Source organism: Mustelus asterias, chromosome 15, assembly GCF_964213995.1.
Source record: "Mustelus asterias chromosome 15, sMusAst1.hap1.1, whole genome shotgun sequence".
Classification (NCBI taxonomy): Eukaryota; Metazoa; Chordata; class Chondrichthyes; order Carcharhiniformes; family Triakidae; genus Mustelus; species Mustelus asterias.
This window is the reverse complement of record NC_135815.1, coordinates 79,340,034-79,359,314: the sequence shown is the minus strand read 5'-3', so window position 1 is coordinate 79,359,314 and position 19,281 is coordinate 79,340,034. Positions and strand designations below refer to the sequence as shown.

The 19,281-nt window shown below is 42.6% G+C and overlaps 1 protein-coding gene across 1 annotated transcript in view; it reads right to left on the bottom strand.

Annotated features, from left to right (window-relative positions):
• Nucleotides 1-19,281, bottom strand: part of ninl (ninein-like) — a 132,453-nt gene that overhangs the window by 24,115 nt on the left and 89,057 nt on the right. The window contains exons 14-17 of the mRNA XM_078230189.1: nt 11,152-11,302; nt 5,995-6,116; nt 3,435-3,961; nt 975-1,625 (exon numbers count right to left, since the gene is read on the bottom strand). Of these exons, the coding sequence (XP_078086315.1) occupies nt 975-1,625; nt 3,435-3,961; nt 5,995-6,116; nt 11,152-11,302 (1,451 nt within the window). The remainder of the gene's footprint in view (nt 1-974; nt 1,626-3,434; nt 3,962-5,994; nt 6,117-11,151; nt 11,303-19,281) is intronic.

Sequence of the window (19,281 nt, the reverse complement as noted above, 5' to 3'; positions counted from 1 at the left end):
GACGTTCCATAAATCAAGTTAAAACTTGATAATTCTAGCATTATTTGGCTGAAATCGTGGGTGTGTTTTAGAAAGGCGACAAAGACTTTGTTTTAAAGGCAATAAGTTACTATGATCTGGAATCCACCACCTGAAAGCATGGGGGAGAAAATTGACAGTTACTTTTAAAAGGGAACTGAATGCAAACTAAAGAATTTGCAGGTCTATGGGGACTGGGACCAACTGGATAGCTCTTTCAAAGAACTAGTTAGTATAGGCACAAATAACTTCCTGCTCTGCTGTACCATTCCATGCCTTGCCCATTTATTTTACTAGGCTTGCGTCATCTTAAAATAGCAAGTATGAATCCATTAATCCACACATCGACTAATGTCAGTTTGAACCCACCAAGACCCATTATAAGGCTGATCAGACATTGCAAAGAGGCCAAAAATAATTGAGACTTCAACAGAGATTAGTAGATGCTTCTCATGGACTGGAGCAGCTGACGCACAAGTGCAGCTGAAACTCTCAACATCCAAACAAGAGTTCCTTCAAATTCAATAACACGTTGTCTTTGAGGTGCATTTTCATCTTGAACCGGAGCCGCTTGCTCTTTACAGGCAGAGTTTCCAATCACAGTACAATTAACTCTCCTCCCCTGCTAGTCCACTGCAAGAGCAATAGACATAGATAAAGAGGTCCAATGTACACTTGAGAAAGGTAGGAAGTGACCAAATGAAAATTTGCAAATTAGATGCAGCTTAGCACAATTGCACAGAAAAGGCAAAACTTGCGAAATTGCAGAAATATCATTCTTGATCGGATGCAGATGAAGAATTCAATTTAATTGTCGACAAAAAGAAAACAAAGTTTGCATGCTTGATTTTGATTAACGGAAGGTTAGCTGTCAGTTCAGGAATTAGGATGCAATTCTTGTGATTAGTAGCAGTAGTAATGTGGTCATTAGCGATTCGAAGATAATTATGACAAACCTGTACTTCTTCTCGGCTTCAGCCCCCGCCTCCAGTTTAGCTACTAACCTCCGCAGCTTCCTGGACTCATTTTCAAGTCCCTGCTCCTTTCTCTCAGACTCATCCATTACTTGCCTCAGTCTTATTTCCATCTCATCTCTTTGCTGTTTCAAACTCAATATGTCCTCTTCCTTTTTCTTCATCAGTGCAGAAAACTCTTCATTGGTTGAGGAATTGGCACGGCAAAGGCATGAGTTGTCCCCGGTGAGTTTTTCATCCTGATGGGTTAGATGCCCCGCATTCACCACATGCCTAAGCTCTTTTATCTGAGCCTTTAAACTCTCGCTGTCAGAGCTAAGACTGTGTATTTGCTCTTTGTACTTGGTTTCCATTTCTTCCCTCTCTATTGCAAACGTTCTACAGATCTCAGCTTGTTCCTCCTGCATTTTCTCCTGCAGGCTCAGCTTCTCTTTCTTGGCCTCATTGCAAAGCGCCTGAACTTGGGATTCCCACTGACTTTTCTTTTGGCTCTGCTGTCTCAACAACTCCTCAATTTTCAAGTCGTATCTCTGGATCAGCTCGCTTTTCTCAGACTGATACTTTTGGTTTAACGCAACATGGTCGACTTCCAAAAGTGACAACCTCAGGTTAGATTCATCTCGTGTTGCCTTCCTAAAGACATTTAAATACTTTTCATTAAACTGCTTGAAACAATCCTCAAAACAATTATTTCCATTATTCCCAGTGCCCTTCAGGAGATTAAGTTCTTACAAGCAGAGCAGGAACTCATCACGAGCCCAGTTCCTGCTCCACAACATCCAATAAATTCTTAAATGATTCCATGACTTTCACTATTCTAGCGGGAGTCAGTTTTGAGTGACAGTTCGCAGATTTTACTGGTTTCAAGCTGCGACCTCAGGCCCCACTGGACCAGTACGATACAGGCTTAGATTTACTGTACCCTAGTACCCCCTGTCCCTCTGTAACCTCACATGACCTTAGTACTGAGAAGATATTTGCATTTACCTAACGTCATTTACAACCTCAGGGCATATAGGGGAGGTGATGGCCTAGTGGTATTATCATTGAAAAATTAATCCAGAAACTCAACTAATGTTCTGGGACCCGGGTTCAAATCCCTGTATGGTGGAATTTGAATTTTAAAAAATATATATCGGGAATTAAGCATCTACTGATGACCATGAAATCATTGCCAATTATCGTAAAAACCCATCTAGTTCACTAATGTCCTTTAGGGAATGAAATCTGCCGTCCTTACCCGATCTGGCTGACATGAGACTCCAGAGCCACAGCAATGTGGTTGACTCTCAACTACCCTCTGAAGTGGCTTGGCATGGCACTTGATTCAAGGGTGACGAGGGATGGGCAATAAATGCAGGCTAGCCATGCCTATGTCGCATGAATTTTTTTAAAAATCCCAAAGCTCATTACTGCCAATCAAGTACTAATGAAGTGTGGTCACTCTTGTAATGTAAGAAATGCAGCAGGCAATTTGTGAAAAGCAAGATCCCACAAGTAGCAATCAGATAATCACCAGATAATCTATATTAGGTGTTGGTTGAGGGATATATAATGGCCAAGACAACAGAGCAAGGCCCTATTTTTTCACAATGGTGGTGTGCGATTTTCTGTGTCTACTTGCAAGGGAAGATAGGGCTTTGGTTTAACATCTCACCTGAAACTCCCCAGACAGTGGAGAGGAGAACAATAACAAAAAACTTCTAACTGGCCAATCGTTAGCAACCTGCAGATCATTAACCTTTTTCATTCCTAGGGTATGGATGTTGCTAGTGAGGCCAGCATTTCTTGCCCATTCGTGCTGAGCTTTCTTGAACTGCTGTGGTCAGAATGGCATAGTTACAGTTCCTTCTGGCTGGGGAGTTTAGAACTGGGGAGGGGGATCACAGAATTAGGATATCAGCCACTTAGAACAGAGATAAGGAGAAATTGATTCAGACAAGAGTCTTGCAAATCTTTGGAATCCCTTACTCAGCCATTGAGTATACTCAAAAGAGGAAGTGATAGATTTTTGGATAGTAATAGTAACAGATCAAGGATATGGAGATTATACAGGCAGGTGTAGCTGAGATAGAAGTTCAGCCATGAGCTAACTGAATGGCAGGTTAGGCTCAATGGGCAGAGTGGCCTACTCCTGCTCCTATTTATTCTGTTCTTATCTGCTCCGATATTGCTGTTAGGTTGGGAGTTTCAGGATTTTGACCCAGCGATGATTAGTTTAGATGATTAGATTAAGATACATCAAGTGGAAACCGAGGGTGGAGATGAGGGTGTTCCCAAGCACCTTGTTCTTCAAGGTTTGGGAGATGCTGACTCAGACATGAGAATTTTACCAATTGAGCTACAGCTGACAGCTACCCAGATATATTAAACCCCAGTTCTCATTTCCACCCAATAATGTGCCTGTGATTATTGTAAACGGCACTGTTAGGCTCTCCCTACCTCAGTTGCTGCAGCTCCTTCTGATGTTGGAGTTTCAGCTCTTTCTCCATTTGAAGCTTCTCCTTCGTTAACCGTTGCTCCAATTCAGAATTGTCCTTGGCAAAGGCCTGCTGCTGTTCTGTCCTCTCCCACTCAAACTTCTTTTCTAGTTCCTGCATTTGTAATGCTAACTTTGGTTTAGCCCATGTTTCAAACATTTTAGTCAACTCTCCATCCTTCTTAAGCTCCTCCATTTTGTATTTCAAATTCTGTGTCTGCTCTTTCCTCAGCTCTTCTTGCAGGCTCACCTTCACCGCTTCATGTTCCTTTAGCAGAACGGTGATTGCCTCTTCCTGCCTTGCTTCTGCTTGTTGCTGTTGAACACGAAGCTCGTGCACTACACCCTGCAGTCTCTCCATTTCCTGCTCCCCGGTCATCCGTTGATCCTCCAGTTCACTGATTTCAACCTTAAAGCTTTGCTCAACGTACTTCCTCTCTTTCTCAAAGTTCTTCTTCATCAGTTCAATTTCTCTCTCATAATAATTTACCTGCAAAATAAGAGCAACATTATTCCACCTTGTACTTCAGCAGTGCTGCAATTTTAAACACAAAGAATAAGTGTAATTCACGACGCAATGTGGCAGAATTAGACTAAAGTAATGAACACCCAAGTATTTCAACTTTTCTGCTAACTCTGAGGGGGTGATCGTACCTTCTCGTCCTGCCGGTCAATGGGTGGGGCAAGCCAGTAAGATCGTGAGACAGATGAAAAATTGGCAAGATCATGGAGCCCAGCGATAGAGGGGTGGAGGCAGTGACAGATCCCTCTGTTCTGTGCTGCTGTACAGAGAGATTTGCGCATGAGCGATTGCGCACTTTGCTATGAGTTAACGGCTTTTGGTGAGTTTCGGCCCAGCCCCCTCCCCTGCTCGTGGGAAACAGATTTTGTTTCATTTTTTGCTCAGTGTGGCAAGGTTGGATTTTTAACTACCCAAAATATTGGCACGATTCACTCCCATTTTCACATTTGTTCAACACTTTGAATTTGTTTTGGTAAGATTGCTCCAAGTATAAAAAGTTTTTTTTCTAGATGCTTTCCCATTATCCCTCAACATTGCTGACTTCAGTAGGAGATTTCACCAAGCTGTGTGTTAAGTTTGGGGTTTTTTCTGCACACTCAGGTGATTATAAATAAATCCCCTGGAACTTGTCACGTGGTTAAGGATAATGCGCAATAACTGAGGGGGGCACGGTAGCACAGTGGTTAGCACTGCTGCTTCACAGCTCCAGGGTCCTGGGTTCAATTCCCGGCTTGGGTCACTCTCTGTGTGGAGTTTGCACATTCGCCTCGTGTCTGCGTCGGTTTCCTCCGGGTGCTCCGGTTTCCTCCCACAGTCCAAAGATGTGCGGGTTAGGTTGATTAGAACATAGAACATAGAACATTACAGCGCAGAACAGGCCCTTCGGCCCACGATGTTGCACCGACCAGTTAAAAAAAAAAACTGTGACCCTCCAACCTAAACCAATTTCTTTTCGTCCATGAACCTATCTACGGATCTCTTAAACGCCCCCAAACTAGGCGCATTTACTACTGATGCTGGCAGGGCATTCCAATCCCTCACCACCCTCTGGGTAAAGAACCTACCCCTGACATCGGTTCTATAACTACCCCCCCTCAATTTAAAGCCATGCCCCCTCGTGCTGGATTTCTCCATCAGAGGAAAAAGGCTATCACTATCCACCCTATCTAAACCTCTAATCATCTTATATGTCTCAATAAGATCCCCTCTTAGCCGCCGCCTTTCCAGCGAAAACAATCCCAAATCCCTCAGCCTCTCCTCATAGGATCTCCCCTCCATACCAGGCAACATCCTGGTAAACCTCCTCTGCACCCTCTCCAAAGCCTCCACATCCTTCCTGTAATGTGGGGACCAGAACTGCACACAGTACTCCAAGTGCGGCCGCACCAGAGTTGTGTACAGTTGCAACATAACGCTACGACTCCTAAATTCAATCCCCCTACCAATAAACGCCAAGACACCATATGCCTTCTTAACAACCTTATCTACTTGATTCCCAACTTTCAGGGATCTATGCACACATACACCTAGATCCCTCTGCTCCTCCACACTATTCAAAGTCCTCCCGTTAGCCCTATACTCAACACATCTGTTATTCCTACCAAAGTGAATTACCTCACACTTCTCCGCATTAAACTCCATCCGCCACCTCTCGGCCCAACTTTGCAACCTGTCTAAGTCTTCCTGCAAACTACGACACCCTTCCTCACTGTCTACCACACCACCGACTTTGGTGTCATCAGCAAATTTGCTAATCCACCCAACTATACCCTCATCCAGATTGGCCATGCTAAAATTGCCCCTTAGTGTCCTGGGATGTGTAGATTAGAGGGATTAGCGGGTAAAATATGTTGGGATATGGGGGTCGGGCCTGGGTGGGATTGTGGTCGGTGCAGACTCGATGGGCTGAATGGCCTCTTTCTGTACTGTAGGGTTTCTATGATTCTTTCTTTCTAACTTTACTAGCAAGAGGAATAAATAAAAAAATTGAAGTCTCTTGCCTTTGTTTCTAATTGTATTTTAAGGTCTTGCACTTCCTGTAGATGCTGCTTTCTGCGTTGCTCCATTGCTATCTCTGCTTTGATGCTCACCTGAGCACATTCACCTTCTGGGGAAACCTTATCTATTCAAAGAAATATTAATCAAGTTCAGTGGTTTGCAAATAAAGCATTGGAGTTCATTTCTAGAGGAATCAAATCGACAAGCAGAGAAATAATGTTCAATTTTTATAGAACTTTGGTCAGATTGACCTCAAGGCATAATTTCAAATATTAAAGAACTGCCTGTGATTTTGCTGTTTGTTAGTTGTATTTGTAAAGAATTCATTCCTCAGCAAAAAGAAACTTCTAAAAATAACTTTGGAAAATGTTTTTAAAATTTAACTAAAATTCTTTCATTTTATATATATATTGGTAGATGTGCTATGATTCTACATAGTTGCCTCAGTGACGGCTCTCTCACCTCGTTACTCAGAAGTGATAATAATAAAGCAATTCTGAAAACTTAGAGTAACATAATGAAAGCAATGCTAACACCTCGTCAATTCACCGTCAAGTTAATAAGCCTGGAGAATGGCAGTGAAGTTCTACTGCTCAATGTAAATAAACTACTGTTTTGACTTAAGAAATCATCAATGTACCTTCCCAATATCATTGTTCCATGATATCATGATCACACCGCCTGGACTCTGAAAATATAACCCATTCCTCGGGGGTTCAAATTTCACTCCAGAAACATAATAATAATCACACATAATTTGTAATACCACACTCCAGTACAGTTATAGGAAGTATTGCTCTGTCAGAGGTCCCTTCTTTCTGATAAGAGGCTAAACTTAGGCCCTGGCCACCTTCTTACGCGAACATAAAAAGAGAATGGTTTGCATGGAATAAGGCCATTCAGCCCAACGCGTTTGTGCTTCCTCTCTGCAAGAGAAACTCAGGTAGTCTCATTCGCCTTTTTCCTGCAGCCCTGTAGAAGTTTTCTCTTCAGTTAATTATCCAACTCTCTTTTGAAAACCAAGATTGAATTGTGCCTCCACCATATTCTTAGGCAGTGCATTCCAGACTCTAACCACTTACTGTGTGAAAATATTTATCCTCATCTCACCTTCAGTTCTTTTGCATTCAGCTTAAATCAATGTCCTCTTGTTCTCGACCCATCCGCCAATGCGAATAAAAGATGCAAAGGGACTATTTCTGAGGTTTTTTTTTCAGTGTTATTCGGGAGGCACAACAGAAATTCATCCCAAGGAGGAGGAAACATGTTAAGGGGAGGACGAGACATCCATGGCTGACGTGGGAAGTCAAGGACAGCATAAAAGCAAAAGAAAAAGCATACAAAGTGGCATGAATAGTGGGAAGCCAGAGGATTGGGAAGGCTTTAAAAGCTAGCAGAGGACAACTAAAAAAGCAATAAGGGGGGAGAAGGTGAAATATGAGTGTAAGCTAACTAGTAATATAAAAGAAGATAGGAAGAGTATTTTTCAATATATAAAAGGTAAGAGAGGGGCAAAAATAGCCATTGGACCACTGGTAAATGAGGCTGGAGAAGTAATAATAGGAAACAAAGCAATGGCAGAGGAACTGAATAGTTACTTTGCATCAGTCTTCATATTGGAAAACACCAGTGGGATGCCAGAGCTCCAGGAGAGTCAGTGGGTACACGTGAATGTAGTGGCCATCATTAAGAAGGTTTTGAGGAAACTGAAAGGTCTGAAGGTGGATAAATTACATGGACCGGATGGACTACACCCCAGGGTTCTAAAAGAGATAGCTGAGGAAATTGTGCAGGCATTGGTGGTGATCTTTCAGGAATCAGGGAGGGTACCAGAGGACTGGAAAGTAGCTAATGTAACACCGCTTAAGGAGGAAGGGAGGTAGCAGACGGGAAATTATAGGCCAGTTAGTCTGACTTCAGTCGTTGGCAAGATTTTAAGAGTCCATTATTAAAGATGAGATCACAGAGTACTTGGGAGTGCATGATGAAGTAGGACTGAGTCAGCACGGCTTTGTCAAGGGGAGATCATGTCTGACAAATCTGTTAGAGTCCTTTGGAGGATGTAACAAGGAAGTTAGATAAAGGAGAGCCAGTGGACATGAATTATTTAGATTTCCAGAAGGCCTTTGACAAGGTGCCGCATAGGAGACTGTTAAATAAGTTAAGTGCCCATGGGGTAAAATCCTGGCATGGATAGAGGATTGGCTGACTGGCAGAAGGCAGAGAGTGGGGATAAAGAGGTCTTTCTCAGGATGGCAGCTGGTGACTAGTGGTGTGCCTCAGGGGTCAGTGCTGGGACCACAACTTTCCACAATATACATTAACGATTTGGAGGAAGGAACTGAAGGCACTGTTGCTAAGTTTGCAGATGATACAAAGATATGTAGAGGGACAGGTAGTATCCTGCAGGGGAGCTGCAGAAGGACTTGGGCAGGTTAGGAGAGTGGGCAAAGAAGTGGCAGATGGAATACAATATGGAAAAGTGTGAGGTTATGCACTTTGGAAGGAGGAATGGAGACATAGACTATTTTCTAAATGGGAAAATGCTTGGGAAATCAGAAACACAAAGGGACTTGGGAGTCATTGTTCAAGATTTTCTTAAGGTTAATGTGCAGTTCAGTCGGCAGTTTGGAAGGCAAATACAATGTTAGCATTCATGGCGAAAGGGCTAGAATACAAGAGCAGGGATGTACTTTGGAGACTGTTCAAGGCTCTGATCAGACCCCATTTGGAATATTGTGAGCAGTTTTGGGCCCCATATCTAAGGTAGGATGTGCTGGCCTTGGAAAGGATCCAGAGGAGTATCACAAGAGTGATCCCTGGAATGAAAAGCTTGTCGTATGAGGAACGGTTGAGGACTCTGGGTCTGTACTCGTTGGAGTTTAGAAGGATGAGCGGGGATCTTATTGAAACTTACAGGATGTGAGGCCTGGATAGAGTGGACATGGAGAGGATGTTTCCACTAGTAGGAAAAACTAGAACTAGAGGGCACAACTTCAGGCTAAAGGGATGATCTTTAAAACAGAGATGAGGAGGAATTTCTTCAGCCAGAGAGTGATGAATCTGTGGAACTCTTTACTGCAGAAGCCTAGGTCATCGAGTGTCTTTAAGACAGAGATAGATAGGTTCTTGATTAATAAGGGGATCAAGAGTTATGAGGAAAAGGCAGAATGGGGATGAGAAAAATATCAGCCATGATTGAATGGTGGAGCAGACTCAATGGGCCGAGTGGCCCAATTCTGCTCTTATGTCTTATGGTCTTATTTTGAAGAAGAGCAGAAGTAGTTCTCCCCCAGTATTCTGGCCAATATTTATCTGTCAACCAATTAGGAAATTTAATAGATGTGTTCAAAATTATTAGGGGTCTGGACGGAGCAGATTAAGGGAAACTATTCCCACTGGAAGGACAAATGGAACCGAGGACGAGTTGCTCTTGCAGAAAGCTGGCATAGACACAATGGGCCGAATGGCCTTCTGTGCTGTAACCATTCTGTTGTTATTTAATCACTACAAACAAATTATTGGGTCATATCTTTCACTGCTGTTTGTGGGGCCTGGATGCCACGTTCCCCTACATTTAAGCAGTGACTCCATTTCATTGGCTGTACGGCAATTTAGGAGATCCTGAGGCACGGCAAGGCACTATAGAAATCTAAGTTATCTCCTTACATCCTTTTCTTTCAAATAGTTATCCTTTGAACAACATAGATAATAAAGCACTACTCTGGGCTACGCATCTCCCAAATCCATTCTCAACCAGAATATTGACTCGTAGGATTTTGTATCGTCCACGTTATTCCCCTGTCCAATAACTTAATGTAATACTGTGGGGAGGGAGGATCAGCAGGGCTGTAAGATTTTCAGGCAACTCAGGCCTTTTTATGAGCTGGGAAAAGGACTTGAACCCTAAAGAACTATGAAAGTGGCCACATTTGGCTGCAGGACTTGACCAAAAATTTCCCAGGGAGCTCAGCCAGCCTGTGTGTGTGTGTGTGTGTGTGTGTGTGTGTGAGAAGAGGCCCAGTCCTAAAATTGCAAGCAGCCAGAAACCAGACGGACTGCTGATTAGCTTATCAGCAGCACAAAAGGGAACTGACGACATCACCAGACTAGGCCGGCAGCAAGACAATACACCTGGTCTGGACTCAATACAGGTGATAATGGCCTTGTCCCAGAGCGAGGGGAAGCCCATTTCCATAATGGGAAAACGATTAAACGATCTCCGATGGAACAATAAAGGAGAGCAAGATACCTATTACTGGGATGGGATCATCTGGTCTCTATGGACTGTAAGATCGCAGCTACAGATAACACTAGCAAGCCTTTGTCTGTGGAACTGCCGGTGGGAAGGGGGCGGAGTTGGCAGGAAAAAAATTCAAGTTTTACAATATAAAAGGATGGTCAGGCCGGCCATCTCTCTCTCTCCTCTCTCTTCTCCTGTTTCCTGCCTCTCGTTCGTCTCCAGCACGCAGCCCGAAGCCCACTGAGCAATTTAAACTAGGATTGTGAGTATCCTCTGGTAATTCGCGAAGTTCCCGAGATCATCATAGTGGATGAGGCTTTGGGGAAAGGGGGGGTGGGGGGGAGCTTTTGCATGCACCTTTCATAGTTTAAGACACTGGTAAACTTGTGTAAAGTAAGCATTCTCGTTGTGTCCGTTTTAGTATTCCTTCCATAGCTATAGTCTTATAGAGCATAAGGCACTGTGTGTTGTTTTCCTGGTGTTTGGTGATCTTGACCTTGATGTTTTAATAAATATATATATATCTTTGACTTCCATTGGAGTCCGTTTTGATCTTTTCAATTTCTCACCAACGATCTCTGACCAAGTCACAATATTAAATATCCCTTACCATAATTCCGGAGTCTAGAACTGAGGGTATTCTGGGCGCTTCGAAACCGCCCACTCAGGAAAGGCTGCCAGGTAAAGGTGGGCAGAGACTTTCCTTTCCACTCTCTCTCTCTCTCTCGGGGGCGCTACTCTAGCGGAGTAGGCGCAAGGTGGCTGTGAGTCCACCGGTAAGAGGGAGAGGATCACCCGGGCAGTGGTGGGGTTTGGACAATCGGTGTGCCAAGCCCAAAGTGAGCCCGTTGGGTGGAGTTAAAAAGGGGATCCCGCTACAGGGCTAAGGGATAATGGTGAATCTGCCATCACTTACCAGGAACAGACTCGCACACGATGACTCTACCATCAGCGTCTATACAAATGGAATTCTTCTTGTTGCCCACATTGCGACGTTTCCTGTGGTGTAGCTGTGAGTGGAGCACTTGCATTTCAGATTGTAGCTCATCATTTCGGTCACGCAACTCCTGGGGGAATAAGCACAAAAATCTTAGATAACGAAAGAGAAAGGGTCACAAAGTGACGCAGAATGGAGATGATTGGGTGATTCCTTGTCAATCACACCTGCTGTAAAATGACTGGGTTTGGTTTTTCACACGTAATTTGTATTATGTAATTATTCTCCAAGCTGCATTTTGCTGGACAAGTAACTGTGTTATACTCAGGAGACTCGGTTTTCTATATTTTGGCTACAAGTTCAGAGATGTCTAGTTCCAACCATCTCCAACTCATTGACTCATGCAGTGGTGCTGATATTCAATATGCCAAAAAATATTGTTGCCATGAAACAGCTGTGTTTTTTTGCATCAAATACACATGAAAACATCTGGGCCAAAAGTTTCTTCCACACTCGCATACAAACACACTTCAAAAAGTGCAAACCCATCATATGGCTTAAAAAATGGGAGAATTCTGGGCATTGCTAAGTATCGGGCAGAAAGTTATTTTTATTCATTCTTGGAACGTGGGTGTCACTGGCTGGCCAGCATTTATTGCCCATCCCTAGTTGCCCGAGGGTAGTTGAGAGTCAAACACATTGCTCTGGTTCTGGAGACACATGTAGGTCAGACCAGGTAAGGATGGCAGATTTCCTTCCCTAAAAGACATTAATGATATGGGTTTTTCCAACAATCGACAATGGTTTCATGGTCATCAGTAGATTCTTAATTCCAGATTTTTTTTATTGAATTCAAATTCAACCATCTGCCATGGGGTGGGGCAGGGTTTGAACTAGGTTCCCAGAACATGAGCTGAGTTTCTGGATTAAAAGTCTAGTGATAATACCACTAGGCCATCACCAATAGCACCGACTGTCCTTTTATTAAATTAGCAGACATCCCATTAAATGCTCTTTTCAAAGAAACCTCTGACCACAAAGTGACCCGACACTGCATTGTTCAGGTTTGGGAGGGGAATCTTTCAATATCGTTGCTCGATTTTCAAAAACAGATGATAATTCACAATTAAAAGTCAAAAAAATAGAGTGTTTTTAAAAAAACCTCACCTTCTTTGTATAGATTTGTGGGGCAAAGTGCAAGTAAAATCGAAATCTGGGAAGCAATCCCGATGGTGGGTTTCTAGTCATGCTATGCCCGATATGCATTAATGACAAAATAAGTTGAAACTTTTAATTTGAAAACCCAAAGAAACAGACTGTTTTGGGTTTACCATTTCTTCAGAGCCAGATTGTTTACACTGACTTACACCCAAATTAGGTTTGACTATATTTGAATGAGATTGAGAGGATACTTGGGCGCAAATTGGCACCGGTAAAATGGGTGCAAAATCAGGCGTAATTTCTGGAGTCTGCCCATGGAGAAAAAACTCCAAGCTTTGATGAATAGAATCACTTAAAATATTATCCCCTTTCCTTAAAATATTATCCCCTCACTCCAGCATCCTCTCCCTCCACCCCTACAATGGGTGACTCCCAATAAGACACAAACTTGTACTCAAGTTGACCCTCTATTATCTGAACTAGTGTATTCTCAGTGACTATTCATAAGCGAACGAGTATGAACAGGCAGTTTAGTGACAGAAAGTGCAAGCAGGTTATATCATATCCAAGTCCTCACCTCATTTTCCAGCAGGTATCACCACTAAGGAACCGAGATCATGAACTCTGGCTGAGTTTCCCTTTCCTTAGCTCTGTGAGATTATACTTGATACCACAAACTCAATTCACACTCCTGTATTCTCAAAACGGACACTTTACTCTCAACTCAGAAGTCACCCAAATTATGTCCCAATTCAAATTTTGAGCAGCAAATTCCGAGCAGCAAATTCCTGTCTTGAACACCTGATTGACTGAACTCTCTGTCAATTTAGAACATTAAGGTTGGCCCGAGTGTATTCTAGTGAAAATTAAGACAATTTCTTAAGTATGGCTTTAGTTTGCAGACTAAAATTGCTTGTTAGTCAAAGCTAAAACTCCTGCCATTGATATTCTAGTAGCAAGATTTCCTTACAAGACAGTCAAGAACAGAAAGGAGAAAAGACATACATTTATACAGTGTTTTCTACAACTACTGGGCATATCAAACACTTTACAGACACCAACATACTTTTGAAGTGTAGCCACTGTTGTAATGTATGAAACACAGCAGCCACAAACAGCAATGTAATGAATATTGGCCAGGACATGAGAGGTAACAGAAATGTCTTTCAATATTGGGGAGACTAAAAGCCATTGTTTTCAGTCCCTGCTCCAAACTACATGATGTGGAGATGCCGGCGTTGGACTGGGGTAAACACAGTAAGAAGTCTCACTACACCTGGTTAAAGTCCAACAGGTTTATTTGGTAGCAAAAGCCACTAGCTTTCGAAGCACTGCTTCATCATCAGGTGAGTGGGATTTCAGTTCACAAACAGGGCATATAAAGACACAAACTCAATTTACAAAATAATGGTTGGAATGCGAGTCTTTACAGGTAATCAAGTCTTAAAGGTACAGACAATGTGAGTGGAGAAAGGGTTAAACACAGGTTAAAGAGAGTCGCTGAGCAGAGACTGATAGCCAAGTTTCGCACACATGAGGACGGCCTCAACTGGGATCTTGGGTTCATGTCACACTATCTGCAACCCCCATGACTTGCCTGGGCTTGCAAAATTTCACTAACTGTCCCGGCTGGAGACAATACACATCTCTTTAACCTGTGCTTCACACTCTCTCCACTCACATTGTCTGTACCTTTAAGACTTGATTACCTGTAAAGACTCGCATTCCAACCATTATTTTGTAAATTGAGTTTGTGTCTTTATATGCCCTGTTTGTGAACAGAACTCCTACTTACCTGACAAAGGAGCAGCGCTCCGAAAGCTAGTGGCTTTTGCTACCAAATAAACCTATTGGACTTTAACGTGGTGTTGTGAGACTTCTTACCAAACTACATTCCCTCACTACCGAATCCATCCCTCTCATTGGCAACAGTCTGCAATCAAGTCAGTGTGTTTGCAAACTTAGTGTCACATTTGATCCCAAGATAAGCTTTTCAAGAACAAAAGCCTGTTTCCGTGTATATGTTCCACATGCATTCCTCTCACCTTACTTCATCAAATCCTATCATATTCTAATAATCCTATCTTCCTTATGTAATTATCTAGATTCCCCCTAAATGCATCAATGCTAATCACCTTACCCACTCCATGTGGTAGTGAGTTGCACATTCTCATTAGGTAATAACACTTTTCCTAAACATCTTATTGGATATACTACTGACTAGCTTATACTTAGGGTTGCTAGTTTTGGATCCCCACAAGTGGAAACATCCTCTCTAAAGTCACCCATCTTCTCTTTTCTAGGGAAAGGAGCTTTAGCCTATTCAGTCTTTCCTGATAACTCTACCCTTTCAGTTCTGATAGCATCCTTGCAAATCTTTTTTTTAAAGTTTCTCCTGTGCTTTTATATTCCTTTTGTAATGTGAAGACCAGAACTATGTACTGTTGGGAGAGGTGGGTACAAAACTGAGTGACAACTTCACATGGCAGTATTTTAAAGAGGGGGAGACTGGAGGTTGGACAGTAGTTAACTTAGGCACAACAGAGTGACCAACAACTGAAAGGCACTACAATAAACTGGCAAATCTCTTGGTTTTTGAAGTAAATGTTGGCGAGAATAGTAAAGTTGGCTGCATATAATTCATGTCTGCCAAATCTCATCACTGTGAAATTTGAGAGAGAGTAGGGCTTGCTGAAGTATATTGTTGATGCACCAAGTTGGAAAAGAAGAAAATATGAGAATTGATCTTATGCTCAGGTTCAAGGCAAGAGAGAGTTGGGGTGAAGATGATCACCTCAAATTGGCAAGTGTTTGACAGGTTACCCTCTTGCCTCTTCGCCCATTTTTTGCAAGTGATGCTGGAAATATGAAGACTAGCAGCTAATTACGTCAAACAAGTTCAAGAATATACTTTGAATGTTAAAATAGATCTGTACTTTTAAAAAATAGATTAAATCTCAATCATTAAAACATATTAATTTGATGCTCACCTTCACCCTCTAGTAATTCCAAAAGGAAGGCATTAGAGTAAAGAGAGAGACAGTGAACAAGGTAAGTACAGGTTTTTTTCTGCTTTTATAAAGACTTCACATTTGTTGTGGAGTAGCATGAAGAACAATCTAATCCTTTCCGTCTGGATAAGAAATAAGAGAAATTTAAGGGTGAATGTCATCAATAAGAGATTTCTTTCCATTGACATCAGTATTTGTCCATAACTTTAAGCAGAATTATTAATGGTTACAAATAAAAACAACAAGAAAATAAATTGTGATAGGTTGAATGGTTTTAAGATTTTATTTTAATTAAATATGTGGACAAATCAAACTGTCGAAACAGCCATCAACCAAATAGACCTCACCAACATCAGAACTCTCTTTGTGAAGTTTAACTTCCCCAACATAAGGGGTCACTACAGCAACTGTCAGACCCGGGTGCTTTTAATCCCAATCAACACTGTACCAACAGTGAGAACAGTCATTTCCTAATACTGTGTTGTACGATATTCAGTCAATACCTATTCGAGAGTGAGGAAAAGGAGATTAAAAAGCACAGGTTCCTAAAAGAAAACAGATAAAATGGGAAAGATTGAGATATGCATCTTGAGGTGTAGAAATTTCAAATCACTATTAAACTTGCTTCATAAGCATATTTAATTCAACACCTTGCAAGTGTCCCAGAAATGAGAAAGAATTGCTTTACAGTTCTGCAGTTTTTACCCATTCACATACATTACATAGAATTTTACTGAGTAAATACAGGTCATTTGATCCATTGGTCTATAATAGTGCATATGCTCTGCACATGTTTCCTCCTACCTTACTTTATCTAACCCGATCACCATATTCACCAATTCCCCTCACATACCCATCTGGCATTCAGCAACTGCAAAAAGCTCATGGGCTTTTTGTCAGTAAGATTGTGGCTATTGGCTCAGCTGTCTTTGATACTTCTTGCTTTTTCCCAGGCCCACCAAGCCAAACTTTACCAAAAGTCCCCTCTGCCCTAAACTCTAAACTGGCTTCTTTCTGTAATTTCTCTCCTACACTTCTTTTCCTTCATGCTATCTTTGAGCTCACCTTGTCCATAACACCCACCTCCTGTTTCCTCAACCCTACTCCCATCAAATTGCTGACAACCAACTTCCCTTCATGGCCCCATGTTATCTGATATTTTTAATGGTTTCCTCTCCTCAGGTACAGTCCCCGTCCTTTTCAAACTAGTCACAGTCGTTCCCCCACCCTCATCAAAAGCCCCACCACTGACGCCCCCAATTTGATCCTGAGATGAACCTCCAACAATATTCAGTGCTTCATCACCAAGATCACCTACCTCCATCTTGATGACATCACCTGTTTCCACCTCTTCCTCAGCTGCTGACACCCTCCTCCGTGCCTTGGTCACCTCTAGATTGGGCTATTCCAATACTCTCCCAGCCAACCTCCCACCTTCCATATATTCAAATTCATCCAAAATTCTACTACCTACTAACACAGAACCAGTCCATTCACTTCTCACCCCTGTACTCACCAACTTACATTGGTGCCCTATTGGCAACGCCTAAAGTTTAAAATTCTCCTCTATTTTCAAATTTCTGCACTCTTCCCCATCTTTGTAACTTGCTCCAGTCCTACGACCCACTATGATCTCTGCAGTCCTCCAATTCTGGCCTCTTGCACAGCCCCCATTTTAATCACTCCACCACTGACAGCCGCACCTACAGCAGCAGGAGCCCTAGACTCTGTAAATGCCTCTGCAAGTCTCTCCCCATCCTTACCTCTCTCTCTCTCCTTTAAATTGTTCTTTAAAGTTTACCTCCTTGACCAAGCTTTTGTTCAACTGCCCTAATGTGGCTGAGTGCCACATTTAGTTTCATAATGTCCAGTGTAACATCTTGGGGAAATTTACTGCATTAAGGCAACAATGTTCCCCGCAAGTCAAATCCAGTAGATACTGTGCAGGCCACTCACAGGGTTGTTCCCTTTCAGGTACCACACGTGCACAGTCACAGATGATAATGTAAAGGTACCTTGCATTAAACAGCCTATGCACAGCAATAAAAATTTACAGGGGACATTTTAAAATATTATAGAATCCCTACAGTATAGAAAGAACTCCCCCCCCCCCCCAAACACATCTTGGGACACTAAAGGGCAATTTAGTATGGCCAATCCATCTAACCTTCACATCTTTGGAGTGTGGGAGGAAACTGGAGCACCCAGAGGAAACCCACGCAGACGAGGGGAGAATATGCAAACTTCACACAATCAACCAAGGCTGGAATTGAACCCAGGTCCCTGGTACTATGAGGGAGCAGTGCGAACCACTGTGCACCGTGCCACCCACTTAAACATCAATTGTTTTCTTTTTTAAATGCTGGCGACCTCAACCACTCAGGGTGGTAGCAAGTTTTAGATTCTCGCCACTCATCTCATTCCTTTATTGCTCTATTGCAGTCCTCCAGATGTCTGATGGTCTTTAAGATGATTGAAGGGTAAATTGGGTAGAAACTATTTTCTCTGGCAGGGGAGTCCAGAACCAGAAACTAGAGACAGCTTGTCCAGGGATGAAGTCAGGAAGAAGCTTTTCACGGTAGTGGAAATCTGAAACTCTCTCCCCCACAGAGCTACTGAGGTTAGGTCAGTTGAAACATTTGGAAAAGGAGTTTGATAGGTATAAGTATCAAGATATATGAAGCTATAGCTTAAAATACAGATCAGCCAGAATCCATTAAATTGGTAGCACAGGCTTTCCTCCTCCTGTTTCTAGATACACAATCTAGCCTGTCATATTCCAAACTGCCCGTTAATTTAAAAAAAAACAGAATTAAGGAAATCAAAATTAACTTGAAAAGCCAAAGAATAAACTGTCCAAGGGAGGGTCATAGAAACATTACAGTGCAGAAGGAAGCCATTTGGCCCATTGGGTCTGCACTGCCAACAATCCCACCCAGGCCCTAGCCCCATAATCCCACATATTTACCCCACTAATCCCTCTAACCTACACATCCTGGGACACTAAGGAGCAATTTATCATGGCCAATGCACCTAACCCACACATCTTTGGACTGAGGAAGGAAACCGGAGCACCTGGAGGAAACAGATACGGGGAGAACGTGCAAACTCCATACAGACAGTGACCCAAGCCAGGAATCGAACCCAGGTTCCTGGAGCTGAGGGGCAGCAGTGCTAACCATTGTGCCACTGCACTGCCCCTGCCACTGGGCCACCGCGCCGCCCCTAAGGAAGTTTGATAATTGAAATGTTAGAAATGCGTGAAACTATTAGAAAAAACAAGATTTGACCTTTACTTCCAGTTTTCTCCTGACTCTTGCCAGGGATGCCTTTCGACAGACATTCAGAGTCTTCCGGCACTGTGCTTGAGTGGAATCTGAGCCTGATGCAGCACACAGCCAACACTCCTCCATCATCACCGAATAGTAAACTGATGCAGGAATCAACTCAGGTACTACGTCAGGGGGCTAAGACCTAACACTTGTTTTCTAAAGTATATATAGATATCCTGGTGGCTAATTTCTAAAATTTAAAAAACTGGGCTTTTTAAAATGGCTAAAGTTATGTCTGTCTGTGACCCTTAAACAATAAGAGCTAATATGGCAGTTTTGCAGAAACAGATACCTTGTTATCTCTGAAGAGACCCTAGTGATCTCCTGTGGGCTGCAGAGACCAAATTCAAAAGGAACTACGCAAAGGTCATCCACATTTCATAAGCCACCCCTGGCCAACTGGAGTTAATATGGGTGCTATGACAAAGGACCCTACAACCTCACTTTAGGGTTTAACAGTTGGAACATTAACAATCTCGGGGACCCAGACAAAGGGACACACACCCTTTGACAAAACCAAAGTGGAGAGGTGTGAGTCCATGCGACATGAACCCCCAGCTGCTGAAACAGTAATATTGCCTTGTGGTACTAAGAAACGTCAGTCT